The sequence below is a fragment of the Haliotis rufescens genome, unplaced genomic scaffold (assembly GCF_023055435.1).
Source record: "Haliotis rufescens isolate VD_foot unplaced genomic scaffold, xgHalRufe1.0.p SCAF_6, whole genome shotgun sequence".
Lineage (NCBI taxonomy): Eukaryota > Metazoa > Mollusca > Gastropoda > Lepetellida > Haliotidae > Haliotis > Haliotis rufescens.
In genome coordinates this window covers 43,750,455-43,774,730 of record NW_025964334.1, presented here as the reverse complement: position 1 = coordinate 43,774,730, position 24,276 = coordinate 43,750,455, and the positions used below count along the sequence as shown (strand labels likewise).

Genomic DNA, 24,276 nt, shown 5'->3' with positions numbered 1-24,276 from the left:
GTCTTCTTTTTCATTCAATGTTGGTAGGCAAATGTAACTGATTATATGTACTATTACTGATATAGGTTGTAAAATCAAACAATAGTTATCATTGTCTATAATTCTAAGAATACTACCTAGGTCATAAAATCATACAATAGTTAAAATTGTCTATAATTCTACGAATACTACCTCTATTACATCATAGCCATAAATTCCTGCTTTGGCACTAATCACACGATAAAATCTTTAGACATTTCAACAGACATTCTTTTCAATGCCAATTATCTAATTAGTTCTGAAGTAACCCTATCCTATAACCTTCATCAACTAGATGTAAGATATGCTGGGGAAATGGGAGGGACTATTTCCTGATGTAATATTCTGTATACAGTGATCCAGTGACTGAGGTAATAATAACGCTTTGAGCATGCACCAGAGTGGTGTGGAAATATGTGCAATTTAAATGGCCTATTATACTTCCAGATCCATTAGCTATCCAGGTCAATGCCCTATCCATGAGTTGGAAGGGGATATTTGCCTATTCCTTCTCACCTATGTAAGGAAGATCGAGGACACAGATTGCGTCATAATTCTGATAGCTCCAGCATGGTCTAACAGGGCATGGTTCCCAAGACTGCTACCACTACTCATATAGGAACCTCTCAAGCTTCCAGAATGTCACGATCTTCTCTGCCAACCAAACTCAGATGTATTTTATGGCAGTCACGTCAATCTCCACCTTTACGCCTGGAAACTATCGGAAGCACCATACAAGCCAATGACAGATGCTACACTTTTAACAGCTTAAAAAAAGACAGCTTTTGTCTTAGCGCTAGCTACAGCAGCCAGAGTGTCCTAGCTTCACTCAATTGATATCTTTCAAGTTACACATACATAAGACTGGAGCACGATATCCTTCACTACCGGAGTTAATTGCCAAGAAGTCAGCGTTTGGACCATTAGGACATAGACAATACACTATTCCATCTTTGAGCAAAACAGTGGATCATCACAGCTATGCAAAACCACAGAAAGAAGAGAAATAGGTCTTTATCTCTTGCAAGCCTTCATCAGAAAACTACATTACTACAGCTACTGTGGCAGGATGGCTTAAAACCACTATATCAAGCCCAGCTATCCACACCGAAATGGGGAAGTTGCAAAGCTCAGGAAAGTCAAGCATTAGCAACAAGTCTGGCCTCATGGAATTCAGTATCCATTGAACAAATGGTTTCAAGCTGCCAATGGAGACCCCACAATACTAAATGAGAGGTCCTTAAAAGACATGACTTACTGGGGGAGACCTCACCTTCGCCCCAAACCTGGCTTTGATGAAGGCCAACCTTACTGAATTATCTCAGTTAGTGGGCATGCTGGGAGAATGTCCTGGTAGGCATTCCACTTGTATTTCCAGCACTCGAACACAACCTGTTTACAAAGGCTTCCCACTCAAACACAACCTGTTTACAGAGGCTTCCCACTCAAACACAACCTGTTTACAGAGGCTTCCCACTCAAAAACAACCTGTTTACAGAGGCTTCCCACTCGAACACAACCTGTTTACAGAGGCTTACCACTCGAACAAAACCTGTTTACAGAGGCTTCCCACTCGAAAACAACCTGTTTACAGAGGCTCCCCACTCGAACACAACCTGTTTACAGAGGCTTCCCACTCGAACACAACCTGTTTACAGAGGCTTCCCACTCGGCTGGGGTGCTCATATGGCCAATCGAAGGATACAAGGACCGTGGCAACCTTATGAAGGAGATCTGATCATTAACTGTCTCGAGATGCAAACAATCTACTACGCACTCCTGATTTGATCAGTGGATTGGCTGATTCAATCAACTGCAGGATGGACGGCAGACTACATACCAGGAACTCAACATTGGGCCAGACAGCTTATCTTGATAGTGGGAGGGTAGTGGCTACAGAGTGGTCTCTCCACCCAGAGGTATTTTGATGGCTAGCATCAGTGAGAGACACACCTTATCAGTGCTACCAATGTATGTCAGCCCACTGCCAGAGCCCAAAGTTCTTTAAGTGCATAAACTGTCCATGGTTTGGATGGGGTTCTCTTGGTCTCTTCTAGACAGAGGAATTTCTTTGAAAGATCAAGGACACAGATTAAACGATCATCATAGCACCAGTTACTCCTCGACGAATCCCTCAAAAAAGATTTCCATGGTGATGTTGAGAGTCCTCACTCAAAAGATGTCCTACAATATATTCCCATGCTGTATGTTGAGTGTGCTCACCTAATGGATGTCCTACAATAGATTCCCATGTTGTATGCTGTGTGTGCTCACTCAATTGATGTCCTACAATAGATTCCCATGTTTTATGTTGAGTCTGGTCGATCAATGCATGTCCTACAATAGATGAACATGATGATGTTGAGTGTCATCACCCAATGGATGTCCTACAATAGCCTCCCATGCTGTATGTTGAGTGTGCTCACTCAATTGATGTCCTACAATATATTCCCATGTTGTATGTTGAGTGTGCTCACTCAATGGATGTCCTACAATAGATTCCCATGTTGTATGTTGAGTGTGCTCACTCAATGGATGTCCTACAATATATTCCTATGTTGTATGTTGAGTGTGCTCACCCAATGGATGTCCTACAATAGATTCCCATGTTGTACTCACTCAATGGATGTCCTACAATATATTCCTATGCTGTATGTTGAGTGTGCTCACCCAATGGATGTCCTACAATATATTCCCATGCTGTATGTTGAGTGTGCTCACTCAATTGATGTCCTACAATATATTCCCATGCTGTATGTTGAGTGTGCTCACCCAATGGATGTCCTTACAATATATTCCCATGCTGTATGTTGAGTGTGCTCACTCAATGGATGTCCTACAATAGATTCCCATGTTGTATGTTGAGTGTGCTCACCCAATGGATGTCCTACAATAGATTCCCATGTTGTATCTTGAATGTGCTCACTCAATGGATGTCCTACAATAGATTCCCATGCTGTATGTTGAGTGTGCTCACCCAATGGATGTCCTACAATAGCCTCCCATGCTGTATGTTGAGTGTGCTCACTCAATGGATGTCCTACAATAGATTCCCATGTTGTATGTTGAGTGTGCTCACTCAATGGATGTCCTACAATATATTCCTATGCTGTATGTTATGTGTGCTCACCCAATGGATGTCCTACAATAGATTCCCATGTTGTATGTTGAGTGTGCTCACTCAATGGATGTCCTACAATATATTCCTATGCTGTATGTTATGTGTGCTCACCCAATGGATGTCCTACAATATATTCCCATGCTGTATGTTGAGTGTGCTCACCCAATGGATGTCCTACAATATATTCCCATGTTGTATGTTGAGTGTGCTCACTCAATGGATGTCCTACAATATATTCCTATGCTGTATGTTATGTGTGCTCACCCAATGGATGTCCTACAATATATTCCCATGCTGTATGTTGAGTGTGCTCACCCAATGGATGTCCTACAATATATTCCCATGCTGTATGTTGAGTGTGCTCACCCAATGGATGTCCTACAATATATTCCCATGCTGTATGTTGAGTGTGCTCACCCAATGGATGTCCTACAATATATTCCCATGCTGTATGTTGAGTGTGCTCACTCAATGGATGTCCTACAATATATTCCTATGCTGTATGTTATGTGTGCTCACCCAATGGATGTCCTACAATAGATTCATATGATGATGTTGTGTTTGCTCACCTAATGGATGTTCTACAATAGATTCCTATGGTGATGTTGTGTGCAGTCACCCAGTGGATGTCCTACAATAGATTCCCATGTTGTATGTTGAATGTCTTCACCAAAGGGATGTCCTACAATAGATGCCTATGATGATGTTTAGTGTGCTCACCTAATGGATGTCCTACAATACATTCCCATGTTGTATGTTGAGTGTGCTCAGTAAATGGATGTCCTACAATAGATTCCCATGATGTACGTTGAGTGTGCTCACTCAATAGATGTCCTACAATAGATTCCCATGTTAATAATAATAATAAGAAGAAGAAGAATGGGCCTATTTATATTGTGCCATGTACATACCACAGGGCATGCTCAAAGCTCTATACTATTATTACATCGATCAATGAATCAGTGTGCACTTGATCATCATCTAGGGAGTATATAACCCAAGCTTCCTATGAGGTGCGAGATTGTTAAGCAATCTCATCTCATCTTACCGGGTACCTATTCACTGCTTGGTGAACAGAGGCATATTTCGAACAAAGTCACTTTCCCAAGGAGACACCACATGTGTTGCAAGTGCTTCAGTGTGGGGCAGGACCAAAGCCCTAGAAACTCTCAGGAGCCAAGCTGCCAAACACACCCATCCATGGACTCTCTGCGACCAACGTTTCTTAGTTTCTACTGATTTTTGACCATTGAGCTGTGCACAGGACCACTTGCGTCCACATTGTGTGTTGTGTGTGCTCACCCAGTGGATATTCTACGATAAATTCACTTAAGGATTGACGGTGTGGTTTTTTTCGGTTCATTGAGGTATGAATCGAAAAACCGATGTGCAAACTGTATGAACCCGCATAGCGGATTCTTACAAATGTTTGCACATCAGTTTTTCGATTCATACCTCAATGAACTGAAAAAATTACACAGTTAATGTTTATAATTAAATTTGACAACGAAAAACATGTTTTATCTACAATAGTTTAACCAAAAACAGTTGTATATATCAAAACAGACAAAAATGATGAGATTGATAAACATTCCAGGTGTAGGAATACATACTGTGACGTGACATGAGTCAGGTGATCGTTTAATTTATGCACATAACTTGACACGCCTACACTGTCAGTAGCCTCTCTACAGAGAGCAGGATCAAAACAATGTTCATTGAACCTGTCAATTAAGGCAAGAGGCGAAAAGAACTGCAACAGTCAGACGGGTAACGCACCGGAAGAAATATGTCTGGTAGAAGGCGGCTGTTTCAAATTACATGGTCAGTTACCGCCAGATTCAAACATTACTTCCCTGATTACGGTAAAACACAGTTGGAAAAATGCTAGTTAGAAATGAAACCCGAAGACATGAAAGTTGAACCGAGGCTAGCAGGACAAAAACAGGCGAGCGAGCCTGCACGTTTGCTGTTTCATTAATTCTCGGCCTTTGGTTTCAAGGGGTAGTTTGAACAATGGATATGCATGAAAGTCGCTTAATGTCCTGTGCATGACAATACACGTGAGCAGAAAGGGACTTCCCTCGACTGTAATATTTGGATTCCCCGACATTCCGAAGTAATAAAAGTAGTGCGCCTCGGTGGGCGTGGCTTAATTTTTTACATTCATTGGGAAGTGAATGCAATAACATGTCACCAATTCAGTTAATCAGAATACAGGAATTTCAATGAACACAACGAAAATTTAATTATATGGCGATATTGAGTGTGCCCACCCAGTGGATATTCTACGATAGATTCACATGGCGATGTCGAGTGTGCTCACCCAATGGATATTCTACGATAGATTCACATGGCTATGTGGAGTGCGCTCACCCAATGGATATTCTACGATAGATTCACATGGCGATGTTGAGTGCGCTCACCCTATGGATATTCTACGATAGATTCACATGCCGATGTCGAGTGTGCTCACCCAATGGATATTCTATGATTGATTCACATGGCGATGTCGAGTGCGCTCACCAAATAGATGTTCTGAGATAGATTTACATGGCGATGGTGATTGCGCTCACCCAATGGATATTCTACGATAGATTCACATGGCGATTTGGAAGTGCTCAACCATTATGTTTGTTGAATGTGCCTTATCAAAGGATTTCTTTCTAAACTAGTTGAGTTTATTTATTCAAGAATATCCAATACATGCCTATCATTCCTATAATTTACAGAAGGTTCATACCAATTGTCTTCAAATGCTTGCATGAAACTACTTGACCCATTCACATAAATTTCAGATGGTTTTATGACAATGAATGAGCTGTCCAACTTCTCTAATTGATATATGAGTCCAATATGGTTTGTGTAAAATTAGGTAGGGCTGTTTTTTTCTGATGCTTGATTATGACATATATATACTTCATTCAGATGTAAAGTAAATGTTCTACATGTCAATGTTTGTTAAAATGTTACAGCTAGTCACAGTCCCAAAACAAGAAGGAAGAAACTGAATGCTCGGATGAAGAGTTTTTCACTCGACACGCCAGACCCACCAAAACAGTTACTGGGCATAGATGAGACGACAAAGAAGAAGAGCAGTTCCTTTACTAACACTTGTTTTGGAGGTACAACAGTCACATGTAACTAACTTTTTGTTTTAGGTACATCAGTAACAGAACTAACACTTGGTGTGGCAGGTGCTAAAGTCAATGTAACTGGTTTGGGAGGTCAAATAATTTAGCTTAATGTGTTTGCTCAAATTTGAGCTCTGCAAATGGATTTCTCAAAACTTGCAGATGTTGGAGTTTCTGTACGAGATGTACTTCCTACATTTCCCTGGGGATGACAATGGACATCAAGGAAACTATGAATATCTTTTAATGGAACTTGATGAAACTAAGTATACATGATCTCTCTAAGATCTCTATGTACCAAAGTCAAATTAAAACCAAGAGAATGTGAAAACTGAGTTTAAGTAGAAAAGGAAAATAACATTGAAAATGCTACCTGCACAAACCAACTGGGCAGGAATGAGGTGTTGTTATAGAGTCAGTTCATGCGTGATTTGAAAATAAAATTCTAACATGTAAAATCTGTGCTTCAATATCGATGTCTATACGTAAGATACAGAGATCATTTAAACACATAAATACCGGTACGCTTTTCAGACGAAACAAATTGTAATATTTTTTCTGTGTTCCAGCATTTTGGATGAAAATAATGTAATAAGTTTTGTTACCATTTGTATAGTTAAACCTAAACTCTACACAAAAATTTATTCACAAATGATGTTTCCCTTAGAAATTGATTGACAAAACATCAGAAATGTGGAAGTGATTTTTCTCTCATGTTGTTATCTCCTCTGTATCCATAACTACAAAATGTTGGCGACTGACCATGCTGAGTAATATTTACTTCAGTATGTAGAGAATAGGATCTGAATGTACAGTCAGTGTCAATCACTGTCAACACGCTGTAGGTCCATATTTATTGCAAAACAGATACCCACATATATTGCAATACATTTGTTTTGTCAAAACAGCTCCCAACAGTCCAGTTGACACAATGACAAGCGCCTCATACAGAAAGAAGCTTGGGTTCAGTCATCGCTCCAGCTCTCTGGAGATTGAGGAACGAAAACATCGAAGTCATACTCCTTCCCCACTCCAGTCTCCGGTCAGTTGTGTTCACATCTATACAACCTACACCTGTCTCCGGTCAGTTATGTCACATCTATACCCCCTACACCAGTCTCTGGTCAGTTACAGTCTGAACATGTGTGTCACATCTATACCCCATACACCAGTCTCAAGTCAGTTACAGTCTGTACATGTCTGTCACATCTAAACCCCTACACCTGTCTCCGATCAGTTTTGTCACATCTATACCCCCTACACCAGTCTCCGGTTAGTTACAGTCTATACATGTTTTGTCACATCTAAACCCCTACACCTGTCTCCAGTCAGTTATGTCACATCTATACCCCCTACTCCAGTCTCCAGTTAGTTACAGTCTGTACATGTGTGTCACATCTATACCCCCTACACTAGTCTCCGGTCAGTTTTGTCACATCTATACCCCCTACACCTGTCTCCGGTCAGTTCCAGTCTATACATGTGTGTCACATCTATACCTCCTACACCAGTCTCCAGTTAGTTACAGTCTGTACATGTGTGTCACATCTATACCCCCTACACCAGTCTCCTGTCAGTTTTGTCACATCTATACCCCCTACACCTGTCTCCGGTCAGTTCCAGTCTATACATGTGTGTCACATCTATACCCCCTACACCAGTCTCCAGTTAGTTACAGTCTAAACATGTGTGTCACATCTATACCCCCTACACCAGTCTCCTGTCAGTTCCAGTCTATACATGTGTGTCACATCCATACCTCCTACACCAGTCTCCTGTCAGTTCCAGTCTATACATGTGTGTCACATCTATACCTCCTACACCAGTCTCCAGTCAGTTACAGTCTGTACATGTGTGTCACATCTATACCCCATACACCAGTCTCAAGTCAGTTACAGTCTGTACATGTGTGTCACATCTAAACCCCTACACCTGTCTCCGATCAGTTTTGTCACATCTATACCCCCTACACCAGTCTCCGGTTAGTTACAGTCTGTACATGTTTGTCACATCTATCCCCCCTACACCTGTGTCTAGTCAGTTACAGTCTGTACATGTGTGTCACATCTATCCCCCCTACACCTGTGTCTAGTCAGTTACAGTCTGTACATCTGTGTCACATGTTTACTCCCTAAACCAATCTCAATGAAATGAGATCTTAGTTCTCACTACTGCTAAACAAAGTTATGAGGACATACCATTACAGGGCAATGTCAGAACAACCTTTCATCTGACCAATCAGAGCATCGCTTATCAGATCATGAATGTGACAGTTGGAATGTGATTTTTGATCGTGCAACCTCGAAAAAAAAAACACAGGGAATTCCAAACGACAGTTATGGACTTTATGACTGTATTCATACAATCCAGACCATCTGTTAGCCATTCCAGAATGATCTTTTGTTCAGTTTTTAATTTTTCAATCGAGTATATGTCAAAATATGTTTCGAAGCATTGTCGCCAGTTTGAAACTCGTGCCGTAAAGTTCGATTAAGCTGCCTTCTGATTGGCTATTTTTGACTTCTTGTTAGACATCACATTGGTCGGTCAAATTCCACGAAAGGTCGGTCTGACGTGACCCGTAATGGGATGTCCTCAGATCTTTGTTTAGCGGTAGCAAGAACTAAAATCTGATTTTAATGAGAGTGTCCCTAAACTAGTCTCGAGTCAGTTATCAAACAATAGTTATCATTGTTAATAATTCTAAGAATACTACCTCTATTACATCATAGCCATAAATCCTGTATTTTGGCTGCAGACACACTTTTACTAAATCTTCAGAAGTCCTCTTCACTGTCAACTACACACAACTAGTTGTTCCCCTAATAGCACATGTAGCTTTCAGCTCTTCTGTGCAAAAAGGTGGGAAAAACGTCACTTCTTTCCAAAACCTCTCAACACTGGAGGCGGATGAATTGGGGAGGTGGGTTGGAGTATTTCCTGATGTGATAGAGGTAGTATTCTTAGAATTAATAACAATGATAACTATTGTTTGATAATTTCTGCGTATCCTTAACCTCTATTACATCATAGCCAGAATATACCAGAGGGATAGCCATGCGGTAGCCATGGCTAGTAAAAATGCTGCTTTACGGAATTTTCGGAGAAGAGTAGCATTTCCAAGAGATTCATATGGAGCAGCTAGTAAAGCAGACAGGGCGACTAATAAGAAGATCCGGGGAATGCGAATATCCTCTAGGCTGAATGCTCACATGAGTCTGTCAACTACCAGATGTGTTTTAATCATTAATCCATCGACCTGGAGAAAAAAATGGAGGGCTCATCTATATCCTTCAATGGTTCCATGATGGAAGTTGTTATCCTGTCGTAGGTGTAGAAGGAAATTGGCAACCACTGTGACATTGGTTAGACCACATCTGTGTCTCCACTGGACGAATTTGTCCCATCTGTTGTCATAAAGTTGGGTGGATGACGATCACCATGATCTTGCGACAGCAGTAGAGGCAGCTTGAGAGAACCCAGAGGCTTGCATTCTCTGTGAGATACTTTCCAGGTGGTGAGATGGAGGCCTGGAAGATTGGAGTAAAATAGGCTCGACCTGGGCTGACACAGGAGATCTTTGCGAAGTGGAAGAGGGAGTGGCTCATCCATCAGGAGCGATAGTTGTCATGGATACCATGTCCGGCTTGGCCAAGTTGGAGCGATGAGGATGACTGTGCAATTTGTCACTTCCAACTTCTGCATGACCTTGTCTAGGAGAGACCATGGAGGGTAGCGTAGGTGAAAAGACCTGTCCAATCCATGAATAGTGCATCCATCTGGAGATCTTTCGGATCTGGGACTGGGCTGACGTAAACCGGAAGTTGATTGTTGAGACAGGTTACAAAGAGGTCCTGATGCTGGGTGTCCCAAACGGAGGTTATCCAGGTGAAAATGTCTTGGTAAAGAGTCCACTCCGTGGGTGCAATCCTCCCCCTCCAGGACATGCGGTGGATGGGCACATGGAGATATGCACCCTGAAGGTCGAGGCTGATGACCCAATCTCCTGTTCTAAGTGATGAACATAGTTTCCTGACTGATTCCATGTGAAATCTTGGAGGCGGGACCAAGTACTTCTTGTTGAGTGTTTTGAGGTCTATGATCATTCTCATCTCTACGGAGTTCTTTTTTGGTACTAAAAACACCAGGAAGTAGAAACCCCAAGTTTTGTTTGTATCCCGCAATCTCCAAATGGCCCATTTGGTGAGAAGGGTCTTGATGGCGTCAAATTTTTGGCATATGACAAAAGACGCCCTCCCACTGGAACCTGAGACTGCGTTATGTTGAATGGCGGAAGTCGTGTATCGTAATCTGTAGACAAAAACAGTTCGATAGGATCTGCAACACTTGGAGGGGGGGGAGAAACGTGTCATCTTCTATCCCCACGACCTATAGGCTTGAAACCTCTACATCCACATCCGCGGCATTTGGAGTCTGAGTTCTGAAAGGAGTCTGACGATGGCTTGTCGTAATGCCTGGATGCTTGGTAGGATTCTTTTACTGATGGGATATACGTCTTTCACGGTAGTTTGTGGAAAGAGGAATAGCTGGCCGGTTCTCGTGCTCGTTTAGGGGAATACTGGGATCCATGTGCCTTGACTGCCAGGTTGATCGTAGACACTTGAAATCTCTGTCGTGTACTGTCTGACTTCGTCGAAAAGTACTGTCAGAAATGCTAGAAAACGGATTTTCTGGCATCATGTAACAAATACGAGTCATAGGACTATAAAAAGAGCATATATCAAAATAACGCGAATTGACCTAATCTAGACTGTCCTAACTGACATTGTTATTACCCTTAAAATGTACTTTTACAGGTAAAATGATGATAAACTTAGAAAATATTCGTGTGTTGTCATGCATGTATGAAATGGCCTATAACCTGAGGTAATTACCTGACACCTGTCCCGAGGTGATGACCTCACACCATCCTGTGCATTCTCCCAGGGTCAAATGTCACCGAGTTGGGGGTGGTCTCAAAATATTGCTGTTATTGTACTTAATTGACATGCATTGATGGAGTAGCAATTTAGGATATGTACTGCATTATATTTGCTTGGAAACATGATTGACTAGTTTAGAGGGATGAGTATTGGAAGGTTGCGGTTTTGGAATCCAGAAGTATTTGTTGTTCTACAGATGTTTTCTTGAGGTAGCATATATCTCCGCTGATGACATATGTGAATCTGTACTTTAGAATGTTGTGTTATGTCTTGCTACGAACCCGTTCAACAGGGTTGAGCTCACAATGTCTGACTGATATACGTGAGACAACGTAACTGTGTTGTGCCGCAAGCACATATGTCCTGTACTTTACTGGTTTCTTATTCAGCCAAATTTTCTCCATGAGTTGAACTTTCGTTTCATATTGTCTGAAGTCGACAATGTCATATATTCCTGTAGGGTCGCCTTCAGACTAATGGTTTAGGCGACAGTATCTGATTCCCGGAGGTTATATTAACTGGCGTTATCCATGACAATAACACTGGCATTGTTTAAAATGTGCAATAGCTGAAGTTCCAACCAGTCTATGAACACATCACCTCCCATAATTTCCTTATGAAAATCACCAGTTTTCTTTTTTGCCTTGAAAACTGGCACACATCTATCAATAAGCCCCATATCATGGGATGTAGCGTGCAAAACAATGACACGATTACCTTTACCTGATGGTACAATGGCTGATTTTTGTCCATCTGTCGATAGCCACATGTAGTCAGTGGAATGATTCATCAAGGTAAATTATCTGGACCCCTGACTGATAATTATGAATGGTTCAGAGATAATGTGACCTCATAGACAGGATGGAATATTTTCCCCTGAAACGTGCTCGGTCATTGCCACGCGCAGTGTACCGAAATCCCATCTCTTGGAGAGCAATAGTTAGTGCAGTCTGGGAAACAATTTTATCTTTAATTCCTCCCAAAATCTACCACAAGTCAGGGTTACCTTCTGCTCATAAAGCTTGTACACTATACGCCTAATCACCCTGTATCAAAGCTGTCTAATATCCTTTTACTTCACAGTTTTGTTTTTGAGACCACCCCTATACCTGTATTGTTTTCTTATCACACTGTAGACTTGATGGTATGAATTAAAAAACCCATAGCTTGGGCAGTTCAGTTATTCACCCTATCTAAATTAATAAATGGTTTAAATTCCCTCTAAAGAACTTGTATACATTTCCCTGTACAGACTCCATATCGTGTTCCATGGTTATGGCTATGCAAATGTTATTCATGTAACAAAATGATTTTTGTGTGTGGATTAGATGTTTCATGATGACGAAGACGGAACATTGCTTCCAGTGTACTCAGGCATTTCTGGAGGAGGCAACTGTTCATTTCGTGGCTGTGTGGTCGGCATGTCGTGATATATAACATCTATCATATCCATAAAGGACAACGCTGGTCCATACTCCCGCGGAGGTGATGTGGCCGGTTGATCGGGGGCCTCTCCATCGTGTGACTCCGGTGCCGATGGTTCCATGGGCTCATATCCAAGATCATCCTCGTTTGATGGGGTCCATGGCTCTGGTATAATCTGCCGCCACGCTGGCTGAGGGTCTGGTGTAACGGGATCCGGACGGCTGCCCTGGTGACGTGGGGCCTGAGCTCTCTCCTCATGTGTTCGTGGCTTGTCTAGCGACTCCCGGGGAGCCCATGCGGAGTCATGTGGTGACCAGCTTGCTCTGGTAATGGTAGCAGACTTTTCGGATCTGCCCATCCACTGCCCATACACTGCGGGAACTGTACGGTATCTTCGGCAGCTCGGCTGGTCAGCTCTGCGGAGATAAGGCGTGCTTGCCACTACCCTGGTGATCGTCAGGAAGTCGTGATCTGGGCGTGCTGGACTTCGTTGATGACTTAGGCTTGATGACAATTAACTGCTTAACCACGTCGGGCCTCTTGGCCGAGGAACACTTCTGAGCCTGAAACTTCTTTAGTTGATCTACTTCTGAAGTGATGGGCGCCAGACGGGTGTTAATCATCTCTTCGATGGAGGCTTGTTGGTGGGCGAAAAGTCTCTCCAAAGCGCTGATCTCCAATCCAAAGGCTGGAACTGATTGGGGAGTCAAAGGGATCAAAGGCGTGGAGATTGTCTCCTTAGGGGCCGATAAGATAGAGTTGACTTTCCTCTTCACGGCCTAGCTTCTTGTGCTTCACCTTGAGTATGGAGGCATCTAACTTCATGAAGAAGGACTTGGATAGGAGAGAACACATGTCACATCTCAACTCTACCGTACATGAAGCCTCGCTACACTTCCAGCAGAAGTTATGTGGATCTCCAGTCAGCATGAACTGGCCACACTTCTGGCATAATAAAAACATTTAGTCGCTAGTACTAAATGTAATTATTGCAGGATATTACAGCGATGGCCCACCTCCCTGAGGAAGGTGGGCTATGTTGAAAGAATGACAAAGACGCAACAGTGGATTTAATGGCCGAGGGTGTGGAGGTTCTAAAGGGCTACCCCAATTTAGAAATGGAATAAATAGTATTTATGTGGCGACTTGAGTCGCCAAACATATTTGTTAATATATAATTAATGGTAAGACCCAAATGGCGGAAATGTCACAACCCGACCACAGCTGCGGGTCTAAATGGGAGCGAACGCCGCCAGGCCAAATTTAATTGTTAATATATACTTAATGCTACGGCCCAAATGACGGAAACGGCGCAAACCCGACCACAGCTGCGGGTCTAAATGGGAGCGAACGCCGCCAGGCCAAATTTAATTGTTAATATATACTTAATGCTACAGCCCAAATGACGGAAACGACGCAACCCGACCAACGCTGCGGGTCTAAATGGGAGCGAACGCCGCCAGGCCCAGCTATGTGGCAACTTGCATTGCCAAATATAATTGTTACTAGATTCCCGAGTGAAAACCCGGGAAAGACTGGGTTCCAACTGGTAAGAAGGTAACCCAGTCTGGGTTCCTGCTGGAAAGCAGGTAACCGGAAACCCTAATTAGTATATATATCAATATAAATTATGATGATATAGGAGGTAGCCCAGAAGAACCACGCCACTCCACGACTTGTTTTATTCACATTGTCAAGATATGTACAATATTAGAGAGATATATAATTAGATATGTACAATTTGTTGTGCCTGGTACCTGTCATAGACAATAAAATTGATGTACAATGGAAATGAGATAGATGGAGGCAAACAGGGCGGGCGGGGGGAAAGCGGAGAGCGACAATGCGATGTACCACGGATTGACAGCTGTGCGAAAGTGAAGAGTAGAGACGGTTACGTAATGAAAAAGCAGTGATTACGTCACCACGAGATGGTTACGTAATTTCGGAGGACACGCGCGTGCGATGACGTAGCAGGAAGTAAGTAAAATTGTAAACATAAGATGATATACCTGCAATAATATCTATTTATATGTAATAATATTTCTGAAGAAATGAATAAACAGTGTGACAACCTTATAACAGGTGCTAGAATGAAAACAAAAAAACGTGTTGACTCTAGCACACACAGGAAACAAGTGACTTTTTTCTCCGCCTTTTTCCACAGAAGAGCTGAAGAGCTACATGTGCTATTAGGGGAACAACTAGTTGTGTGTAGTTGACAGTGAAGAGGACATCTGTTGAAAATCTGAATATTTTATAATAGTGTGTCTGCAGCCAAAATATAGGATTTATGGCTATGATGTAATAGAGGTTAAGGATTTGCAGGAATTATGTCACATCTATACCCCGTACACCAGTCATGACATCAAAATTTAATGGAAGTGTATGATTCATCTTCTTGTTCCTCTGTACTTTACTTGCAGAAATCAAAGAGAAAAGACACAGACGTGTATGTGGTGCTATATAACTTCAAAGGAAAGGAAAAAGATGACATGGATCTTAGGTAGATCAATACTATTTCTTCTTGATTCATGCAGGTGCTTCTGATACAGGTATCTTCTGAACACATTCAGGTATCTATTTAACCCTTTCAGGTATCTACTGAACACATGCAGGTATATATCATACATATTCAGGTATCTACTGTACACATGCAGGTATCTACTAAACACATACACTTATCTCCTGAACACATTCAGGTATCTACTGTACACATTCAGGTATCTGATGAACACATGCAGGTATCTACTGAACACATACACTTATCTCCTGAACACATTCAGGTATCTACTGTACACATTCAGGTATCTGATGAACACATGCAGGTATCTACTGAACACATACACTTATCTACTGAAAACATTCAGGTATCTACAGCAAACATACACTTATCTCCTGTACACATGCAGGTATCTACTGTACACATTCAGGTATCTACTGAACACATGCAGGTATCTACTGAACACATGCAGGTATCTACTGTACACATTCAGGTATCTACTGTACACATTCAGGTATCTACTGTACACATGCAGGTATCTACTGTACACATTCAGGTATCTACTGAACACATGCAGGTATCTGATGAACACATGCAGGTATCTACTGAACACATACACTTATCTACTGAAAACATTCAGGTATCTACAGCAAACATACACTTATCTCCTGTACACATGCAGGTATCTACTGTACACATTCAGGTATCTACTGAACACATGCAGGTATCTACTGTACACATGCAGGTATCTACTGTACACATTCAGGTATCTACTGTACACATGCAGGTATCTACTGTACACATTCAGGTATCTACTGAACACATGCAGGTATCTACTGTACACATTCAGGTATCTACTGTACACATTGAGGTATCTACTGAACACATGCAGGTATCTACTGTACACATTCAGGTATCTACTAAACACATACACTTATCTCCTGAACAAATTCAGGTATCTACTGTACACATTCAGGTATCTGATGTACACATGCAGGTATCTACTGTACACATTCAGGTATCTACTGAACACATACACTTATCTACTGAACACATGCAGGTATCTACTGTACACATTCAGGTATCTACTGAACACATGCAGGTATCTATTGAACACATGCAGGTATCTACTGAACAAATTCAGGTATCTACAGAACACATCCACTTATCTACTGTACACATTCAGGTATCCTCTGTACACATTCAGGTATCTGATGAACACATGCAGGTATCTACTGTACACATGCAGGTATCTACTAAACACATACACTTATCTCCTGAACAAATTCAGGTATCTACTGTACACATTCAGGTATCTGATGAACACATGCAGGTATCTACTGAACACATACACTTATCTACTGAAAACATTGAGGTATCTACTGAACACATACACTTATCTCCTGTACACATGCAGGTATCTACTGTACACATTCAGGTATCTACTGAACACATGCAGGTATCTACTGTACACATTCAGGTATCTACTGAACAAATTCAGGTATCTACAGAACACATCCACTTATCTACTGTACACATTCAGGTATCCTCTGTACACATTCAGGTATCTACCGAACACATGCCGGTATCTACTGAGCACATTCAGGTATCTACTGAACACATGCAGGTATCTACTGTACACATTCATGTATCTACTGAACACATACACTTATCTACTGAACACATACACTTATCTACTGAACACATTCAGGTATCTACTGAGAACATTCATGTATCTACTGAACGCATACACTTATCTACTGAACACATGCAGGTATCAACTGAACACATTCAGGTATCTACTGAACACATCCATGTATCCACTGAACACATACACTTATCTACTGAACACATTCAGGTATGTACTGAACACATTCAGGTGTCTACTGAACGCAGTCAGATATCTACTGAACACATTCAGGCATCTACTGAACACATGCAGGTATCTACTGAACACATACACTTATCTACTGAACATATGCAGGTATCTACTGAACACATTTAGGTATCTACTGAACACATTCAGGAATCTACTGAACACATACATGTGTCTACTAAACACATTCATGTATCTACTGAACACATACACTTATCTACTGAACACATGCAGGTATCTACTGAACACATTCAGGTACCTACTGAACACATTTATGTATCTACTGAACACATACACTTATCAACTGAACACATGCAAGTATCCTCGGTACACATTCATGTATCTACTGAACACATACACTTATCTACTGAACATATGCAGGTATCTACTGAACACATTCAGGTGTCTACCGAACACATTCAGGTATCTACTGAACACATTTATGTATCTACCAAACACATTCATGTATCTACTGACCACATTCAGGTATCTACTGAACACATTCAGGTATCGACTGAACACATTTATGTATCTACTGAACACATTCATGTATCTACTCAACACATTCAGGTATCTACTGTACACATTCATGTATCTACTGAACACATACACTTATCCACTGAACATATGCAGGTATCTACTGAACACATTCAGGTATCTACTGAACACATTCAGGTGTCTACTGAACACAGTATGATATCTACTGAACACATTCAGGCATCTACTGAACACATGCAGGTATCCACTGAACACATACACTTATCTACTGAACATATGCAGGTATCTACTGAACACATTTAGGTATCTACTGAACACATTCAGGTATCTACTGAACACATACATGTGTCTACTAAACACATTCATGTATCTACTGAACACATACACTTATCTACTGAACACATGCAGGTATCTACTGAACAAATTCAGGTACCTACTGAACACATTCATGTATCTACTGAACACATACACTTATCTACTGAACATATGCAGGTATCTACTGAACACATTCAGGTATCTACTGAACACATTTATGTATCTACTGAACACATACACTTATCAACTGAACACATGCACGTATCCTCTGTACACATTCATGTATCTACTGAACACATACACTCATCTACTGAACATATGCAGGTATCTACTGAACACATTCAGGTGTCTACCGAACACATTCAGGTATCTACTGAACACATTTATGTATCTACCAAACACATTCATGTATCTACTGACCACATTCAGGTATCTACTGAACACATTCAGGTATCGACTGAACACATTTATGTATCTACTGAACACATTCATGTATCTACTCAACACATTCAGGTATCTACTGTACACATTCATGTATCTACTGAACACATACACTTATCCACTGAACATATGCAGGTATCTACTGAACACATTCAGGTATCTACTGAACACAATCAGGTGTCTACTGAACACAGTATGATATCTACTGAACACATTCAGGCATCTACTGAACACATGCAGGTATCCACTGAACACATACAGTTATCTACTGAACACATGCAGGTATGTACTGAACACATACACTCATCTACTGAACACATTCAGGTATCTACTGAACACATTCAGGTGTCTACTGAACACAGTATGATATCTACTGAACACATTCAGGCATCTACTGAACACATGCAGGTATCCACTGAACACATACAGTTATCTACTGAACACATGCAGGTATGTACTGAACACATACACTCATCTACTGAACACATACACTTATCTACTGAACATATTCAGGTATCTACTGAACACATTCAGGTATCTACTGAACACATTCAGGTATCTACTGAACATATGCAGGTATCTACTGAACACATGCAGGTATCTACTGAACACATTTAGGTATCTACTGAACACATTCAGGTATCTGCTGAACACATACACTTATCCATTGAACATATGCAGGTATCTACTGAACACATTCAGGTATCTACTGAACACATTCAGATATCTTCTGAACACATACACTTATCTACTGAACATATGCAGGTATCTACTGAACACATTCCGGTATCTACTGAACACATACACTTATCCATTGAACATATGCAGGTATCTACTGAACACAGTCAGATATCTACTAAACACATTCAGGCATCTACTGAACACATGCAGGTAACTACTGAACACATATACACTTATTTACTGAACACATGCAGGTATGTACTGAACACATACAGTTATCTACTGAACACAGACAGGTATCTACTGAACACATACATGTGTCTACTAAATAAATTCAGGTATCCTCTGTACACATTCAGGTATCTACAGCAAACATACACTTAACTACTGAACATATGCAGGTATCTACTGAACACATACAATTATCTACTGAACACATGCAGGTATCTACTGTACACATTCAGGTATCTACTGAACACATGCAGGTATCTACTGAACACATACAGTTATCTACTGAACACATGCAGGTATCTACTGTACACATTCAGGTGTCTCCCAAACACATGCAGGTATCTACTGAACACATACACTTATCTCCTGAATGTGTGCAGGTATCTACTGAACCCATTCAGATGTCTACTGTACACATACACTTATCTACTGAACACAGTCAGATATCTACTGAACACATTCAGGCATCTACTGAACACAGTCAGATATCTCCTGAACACATTCAGGTATCCTCCGTACACATTGAGGTGTCCACTGTACACATGCAGGTATTTACTGTACACATTCAGGTATCTACTGAATACATTCAGGTATCTATGGAACATATTCATCTGTCTACTGTACACATCCAGTTGTCTACTGTACACATCCATCTGTCTACTATACACATTCAGCTGTCTACTTAACACATTCCACTGTCTACTGTACACATTTACCTTTCCACTGTACACATCCAGCTGTCTACTGTACACATTCAGCTGCTTACTGTACACATTCAACTTTCTACTGTCGCATTCAGCTGTCTACTGTACACAATCAGCGGTCTACTGTACACATTCAGCTGTCCACTACACACATTCACCTGTCTACCATACACATTCACCTGCCCATTGTACACATTCAGCTGTCTACTGGACACATTCAGCTGTCCAAAATACACATCCAGCTGTCTACTGTACACATTCAGCTGTCTACTGTACACATCCAGCTGTCTACGGTACACATCCAGCTGTCTACTGTACACATTCAGCTGTCTACTGGACACATTCAGCTGTCCAAAATACACATCCACCTGTCCACTGTACACATTCACCTTTCCACTGTACACATTCACCTTTCCACTGTACACATTCAGCTGTCCACTGTACACATCCATCTGTCTACTGTACACATCCATCTGTCTACTGTACACATCCAGCTGTCCACTGTACACATTCAGCTGTCTACTGTACACATCCAGCTGTCTACGGTACACATTCAGCTGTCTACTGTACACATTCAGCTGTCCACTGTACACATCCATCTGTATACTGTACACATCCAGCTGTCTACAATACACATGCAGGTATCTACTGAACACATTCAGGTGTCTACTAAACACATGCAGGTATCTACTGAACACATGCAGGTATTTACTGGAAACATTCACCTGTCTACTGCACACATACACTTATCTACTGAACACATACATGTATCTACTGAACAAATTCAGGTATCTACTGAACAAATTCAGGTATCTACTGAACAAATTCAGCTGTCTACTGTACACATTCACTTATCTACTGAACATATTCCGCTGTCTACTGTACACATACACTTATCTACTGAACACATTCAGGTGTCTACTGAACATCAGCTATCTACTGAACACATGCAGGTATCTACAGAACACATTCAGCTGTCTACTACACAAATACAGTTATCTGCTGTAGACATAATTTGTCTACTGTATACATTCACCTGTCTACTGTACATATTCAGCTGCCTACTGTTCACATTCATCTGTCTACTGTACACATTCATCTGTCTACTGAACACATCCAGCTGCCCACTGTACACACTCACCTTTCTACTGTACACATCCACCTCTATACTGTACACATTCAGCTAACAACTGTACATATTCATCTGTCTACTGTGCACATTCAGCTCACAACTATACATATTCATCTGTCTTCTGTACACATTCAGCTAACTACTGTACATATTCATCTGTCCACTACACACATTCAGCTGTCTACTGTACACATTCATCTGTCTACTGTACACATTCAGCTAACTACTGTACATATTCATCTGTCCACTACACACATTCAACTGTCTACTGTACACATTCATCTGTCTACTGTACACATTCAGCTGTCTACTTTACACATCCATCTCCATACTGTACACATTCAGCTAACTACTGTACATATTCATCTGTCCACTACACACATTCAGCTGTCTACTGTACACATTCATCTGTCTACTGTACACATTCAGCTGTCTACTGTACACATCCATCCCTATACTGTACACATTCAGCTAACTACTGTACATATTCATCTGTCCACTACACACATTCAGCTGCCTACTGTACACATTCATCTCTCTACTGTACACATTCAGCTAACTACTGTACATATTCATCTGTCCACTACACACATTCAGCTGCCTACTGTACACATTCATCTCTCTACTGTACACATTCAGCTACCTACTGTTCACATTCATCTGTCTACTGAACACATCCAGCTGCCCACTGTACACACTCACCTTTCTACTGTACACATTCATCTGTCTACTGTACACATTCAGCTGTCTACTGTACACATTCAGCTGTCTACTGTACACATTCAGCTGTCTACGGTACACATTCACCTTTCTACTGTACACATCCATCTCTATACTGTACACATTCAGCTAACAACTGTACATATTCATCTGTCTACTGTACACATTCAGCTGTCTATTGTACACATTCAGCTGTCTACTGTACACATCCATCTCTATACTGTACACATTCAGCTAACAACTGTACATATTCATCTGTCCACTACACACATTCAGCTGTCTACTGTACACATTTAGCTGTCTATTGTACACATTCAGCTGTCTACTGTACACATCCATCTCTATACTGTACACATTCAGCTAACAACTGTACATATTCATCTGTCCACTACACACATTCAGCTGTCTACTGTACACATTCATCTGTATACTGTACACATTCAGCTAACTACTGTACATATTCATCTGTCCACTACACACATTCAGCTGTCTACTGTACACATTCAGCTAACTACTGTACATATTCATCTGTCCACTACACACATTCATCTGTCTACTGTACACATTCAGCTGTCTACTGTGCACATTCATCTGTCCACTACACACATTCAGCTGCCTACAGTACACATTTATCTGTCTACTGTACACATTCAGCTGTCTACTGTACATATTCATCTGTCCACTACACACATTCAGCTGTCTACTGTACACATCCATCTCTATACTGTACACATTCAGCTAACTACTGTACATATTCATCTGTCCACTACACACATTCAGCTGCCTACTGTACACATTCAGCTAACTACTGTACATATTCATCTGTCCACTACACACATTCAGCTGCTTACTGTACACATTCAGCTAACTACTGTACATATTCATCTGTCCACTACACACATTCAGCTGCCTACTGTACAGATTCAGCTAACTACTGTACATATTCATCTGTCCACTACACACATTCAGCTGCCTACTGTACACATTCAGCTAACTACTGTACATATTCATCTGTCCATTACACACATTCAGCTGCCTACTGTACACATTCATCTGTCTACTGTACACATTCAGCTGTCTACTGTACACATTCATCTGTCTACTGTACACATTCAGCTGTCTACTGTACACATTAAGCTGTCTACTGTACACATCCAGCTGTCTACTGTACACATTCAGGTGTCTACTGTACACATTCAGATATCAACTGTACACATTAGGGGGAACGGGTGCCCCGTCGTCTCAGGTGCAGCGATTCGCTGTGCAGAGTTGCATACCTTGGGCACACCAGAAACCTATGATTGTGGGTTCGAATCCTGGTTTGCCCCAATTATGTTTCTAGGTTTGTCAGCACCATACCCATGCTCGTGGGTTTCACCGAAGTGGTAAATGTCTGAGACCTGCATCATTTCGGGCTTTCCTCCCACATTAAGCTGACACGCCGTGATATAACTGGAATACTGTTAAAAGCGGCGTTAAACACAACTCACTCACTCACTCACTGTACACATTAAGCTGTCTACTGTACATATTCAGCTGTCTACTGTACACATTCGCCTGTCCACTACACACATTCAGCTGCCTACTGTACACATTCAGCTAACTACTGTACATATTCATCTGTCCACTACACACATTCAGCTGCCTACTGTACACATTCAGCTAACTACTGTACATATTCATCTGTCCACTACACACATTCAGCTGCCTACTGTTAACATTCATCTGTCTACTGTACACATTCAACTGTCTACTGTACACACTCACCTGTCTATTGTACACATTCATCTGTCTACTGTACACATCCAGCTGTCTACTGTACACATTCACCTGCCCACTTTACACATTCAGCTGTCTACTGTACACATTCATCTGTCTACTGTTCACATCCAGCTGTCTACTGTACACATTCAGCTGCTTACTGTACACATTCAACTTTCTACTGTCGCATTCAGCTGTCTACTGTACACAATCAGCGGTCTACTGTACACATTCAGCTGTCCACTACACACATTCACCTGTCTACCATACACATTCACCTGCCCATTGTACACATTCAGCTGTCTACTGGACACATTCAGCTGTCCAAAATACACATCCAGCTGTCTACTGTACACATTCAGCTGTCTACTGTACACATCCAGCTGTCTACGGTACACATCCAGCTGTCTACTGTACACATTCAGCTGTCTACTGGACACATTCAGCTGTCCAAAATACACATCCACCTGTCCACTGTACACATTCACCTTTCCACTGTACACATTCACCTTTCCACTGTACACATTCAGCTGTCCACTGTACACATCCATCTGTCTACTGTACACATCCATCTGTCTACTGTACACATCCAGCTGTCCACTGTACACATTCAGCTGTCTACTGTACACATCCAGCTGTCTACGGTACACATTCAGCTGTCTACTGTACACATTCAGCTGTCCACTGTACACATCCATCTGTATACTGTACACATCCAGCTGTCTACAATACACATGCAGGTATCTACTGAACACATTCAGGTGTCTACTAAA

General features: G+C 41.4%; 1 protein-coding gene across 4 annotated transcripts in view; it reads left to right on the top strand.

The window, feature by feature from the left end:
- Positions 1-24,276, top strand: part of LOC124114609 (spectrin alpha chain, non-erythrocytic 1-like) — a 456,322-nt gene that overhangs the window by 404,771 nt on the left and 27,275 nt on the right. For 3 of the 4 annotated variants that reach the window (XM_048385836.1, XM_048385833.1, XM_048385835.1), the window contains exons 14-16: positions 6,115-6,279; positions 7,182-7,315; positions 15,068-15,147. In XM_048385836.1, the coding sequence (XP_048241793.1) occupies positions 6,115-6,279; positions 7,182-7,315; positions 15,068-15,147 (379 nt within the window). The remainder of the gene's footprint in view (positions 1-6,114; positions 6,280-7,181; positions 7,316-15,067; positions 15,148-24,276) is intronic. The other variant, XM_048385837.1, reaches the window with a different exon arrangement.